The sequence below is a fragment of the Juglans regia genome, chromosome 7 (genome assembly GCF_001411555.2).
Source record: "Juglans regia cultivar Chandler chromosome 7, Walnut 2.0, whole genome shotgun sequence".
Taxonomy (NCBI): Eukaryota; Viridiplantae; Streptophyta; class Magnoliopsida; order Fagales; family Juglandaceae; genus Juglans; species Juglans regia.
The window spans coordinates 38,224,727-38,227,565 of NC_049907.1; the positions used below are offsets into that span (position 1 = coordinate 38,224,727).

Consider the following 2,839-nt stretch of genomic DNA (forward strand, 5'->3'; position numbering starts at 1 on the left):
ATTTATTTTCATTTTCACAATCCAACAATCTATAAAATTAGCATATCTAATTGACAAGTTTATTATCTCTTGTCCCATTAATTGATGGACACATTTTAAGCGATTTCATATGCTATTGAAAAAATTTATTTAGGATGTGAGACGTTAGTCGATATGATCAGAGATGATAAAATTGAATATAAATAATAATATTCTTCTTCAGACAACAACCATTTCTCCTCTTCTTCCTTTGGTTACTAGCGGTTCAGCAATTCTTGGTGTTTGTTGCATGGTTTCCGTTTCCTCCATGCTCTGTAGTTCTGGACTATATGCACCCACAGTAAGATCCGGTCACCCAAATGCCCATTTCAAAGGCAGAAATACACGCTCTGCACCTTCGGTAAACCAAACACGTGTGTGCCCAGGAAAATCTCCCAATTCCCACGTGTCATTTCTCTATGTACTCCTAGCTGCTATAAATACAATTCAAACAAACAGAGAATTGCAACGTTGAGATCAAGGATACAAAATTTGGTTATATAGTAATTCAGGCATTGTAGTATTTTGTTTTGGTTCTTAACTTCTTAGCAAATATGTCCAGTGAAAAGCAAAATCTCAAGGCAGGGGAATCCCACGGCCAGTGCCAGGTAGGAATATAATAAACGTGCATATATATATATATATATATATAGATGTAAATCTATCTAGCTACTTAGAACCCTTTTCAGCTCAGTACGTGTATATAAGTATGCCTGTCAATTGAGCATTTTATTGGGGATGCAGGAGAAGGCTGAAGAGTGGATGCAATCCACAAAGGATACAGCCAATGCAGCCATGGACAAGACTGCTGATGCAACTCAATCAGCTAAGAACGCTGCCCCAGAAAACAAGGAGCAAGCTGCCGGCTTCCTCCAGCAGGTTGTCTTTCATTCCTTTTTTTTTTTTACCCCCGTCTTCTGCCTCTAGGACCCTCCTCACTTTTTGAAGTGTCTGGGTGTGTGTTTTGGGGTTCGTATCATGTCAATTTGCAATAAAAACCTATATGAAACACGGGATTCTAGCCGCACATCACAATGTTAGGACTATTTTCCAGCTTTTTTTAAAAAAAGTATTTTCCAGCTTGATTACGCCGGATCGAGCTTCACACACAGTGCAATATTTTTGTTGTTACAGACAGGAGAGCAGGTAAAAGGCATGGCTCAGGGCGCTGTGGACACTGTGAAGAGCACACTTGGAGTGGGTGACAAGAAATGAAACAAAACCAGTACGGCATACTGCATTGGTCGACTCTCGTAATGCATGCACGCTGCATGCATTGTTGGATTTAGTTTTTCTCTAGGTTTTTGCTTTCACTTGGTGATCTGATCTCTCTTTTCAAAAGAACTCTTTAGTCGGTTGTATTAAAGCCTTTTGATTTTCATACTTTTGCCAACTTCTTCATTGTAGTAGCTAGCCAGATGCAATAAAGGCTTAACAATAGTGCAAACGTAATAATAATACCTTTTTTTTTTTGGCAAAAAGCTGCTCGAATTATATGTTTAAGCTTCTTTGATATGTTAATGCATGGCCAATATAATTAATTGTCATCCGGCCAAACCAATTCAAGTAGCACATCGACATGCCTGCGCACATTCTCTTAACTCTTATATATCATTGGCAAAAAGCTGTTCGAATTACATGCTCGATCATGTTTCTTGGCTCTTTATACATCAACTATTTCTTTCTTTTCAACAAGTTCTTTCTTCAGCAATTTCTGTTCTGAGTGATCTCTAAATGGACCTCATTTCATAGAATATTAACTATCTATAGAATGTGTAAGTTCTGCCCACTCATTTTGAAAAAGTGAGATCCACTATTAAAAAATAATTTTTTCATGTATATGTCAGGTTTACTCACTTTTAAAAATATATATATATATATGAAACATACATATTCTAAAACTGTAAAAATAATTTGAAATATTATTTCTCTAAAAATAAACTCAAATTTAACACTTTTGAACAAGAATTCCGAAGATCCCAAATACTTGAATCGAAAAGCCCAAATACTTGCCAGGGTTTAGTAGTTCCTATTGGAAAGCTCGAGATTATTTTCAAAAGAAATGTTCGGCGACCTTTATAGTATTGACATTGGATTAGCCACTTCAAAAATTAAAATTTGACTAATATGTCACTTTTTTACTTTTAACTAATCACTTAGAGCATTGGCTAAAGTTTGGCTAGAATGTTAACTTTGCACTATACCATCAACTTTTAGTTAGGTGAGTCCACATTAGATTAGCAATCTTAAAGTGAAAATAATAATATAATATTATATATTTTAATAATTTTTGACAATTTTTTTTTTATATTTTACAAATACACTTTATAAATAAGTAGAATAAAAAAAATATGTCATTAGTATTGAATAAACATTAACAAACAAATATTTATTTGTTAATAAATATTAGTATCCTCAACACAATCCATAGTCCAACATATATAAAATGAATTAGCTGTATTGAGCAACACAATCCATAAATAAATACCAATACATTCCTTTTAGGCACCAACACAATCTACAGTCCAACAAAATAATGAAGACACAATTTAGTTTAATAAAAGATATTCTCAACAAAATAATATATACATACAGTTTGTGCCTCTGCAGTTTTCATTGGTTTGGGTCAATATGGGTTCTGCTCCTAGTTTGTGCCTCTGCAGTTTGTAACTCAACAAATAGTTTGCATGACATTGCTTGTGGTCCTTAAACTACTTGTTCTCTTACAATATTAGAAGTTTAAGGTCCTGTAGTTTGTAAGCCAACAAATAATTTGTTCTCTTACTATTTGTTCTATAAGTCTAACATAAATCTAGGAGGT

General features: G+C 34.1%; 1 protein-coding gene across 1 annotated transcript; it reads left to right on the forward strand.

Moving 5' to 3' along the window:
- The first annotated feature begins 483 nt into the window (after positions 1-483).
- Positions 484-1,235, forward strand: LOC109004100 (late embryogenesis abundant protein 2-like). Its single transcript, XM_018982522.2, has 3 exons — positions 484-626; positions 763-897; positions 1,153-1,235. The coding sequence occupies exons 1-3, from the start codon at positions 573-575 to the stop codon at positions 1,231-1,233; spliced, it is 270 nt and encodes an 89-aa protein (XP_018838067.1). The 5' UTR covers positions 484-572; the 3' UTR covers positions 1,234-1,235.
- The last annotated feature ends 1,604 nt before the right edge of the window (positions 1,236-2,839 follow it).

Coding starts and splice junctions, on each gene's coding strand:
- LOC109004100 (XM_018982522.2), top strand. CDS start 573: ATGTCCAGTGAAAAGCAAAATCTCAAGGCAGGGGAATCCCACGGCCAG. Junction 627..762: donor AATCCCACGGCCAGTGCCAG/GTAGGAATATAA, acceptor TTGGGGATGCAG/GAGAAGGCTGAAGAGTGGAT. Junction 898..1,152: donor CTGCCGGCTTCCTCCAGCAG/GTTGTCTTTCAT, acceptor TTGTTGTTACAG/ACAGGAGAGCAGGTAAAAGG.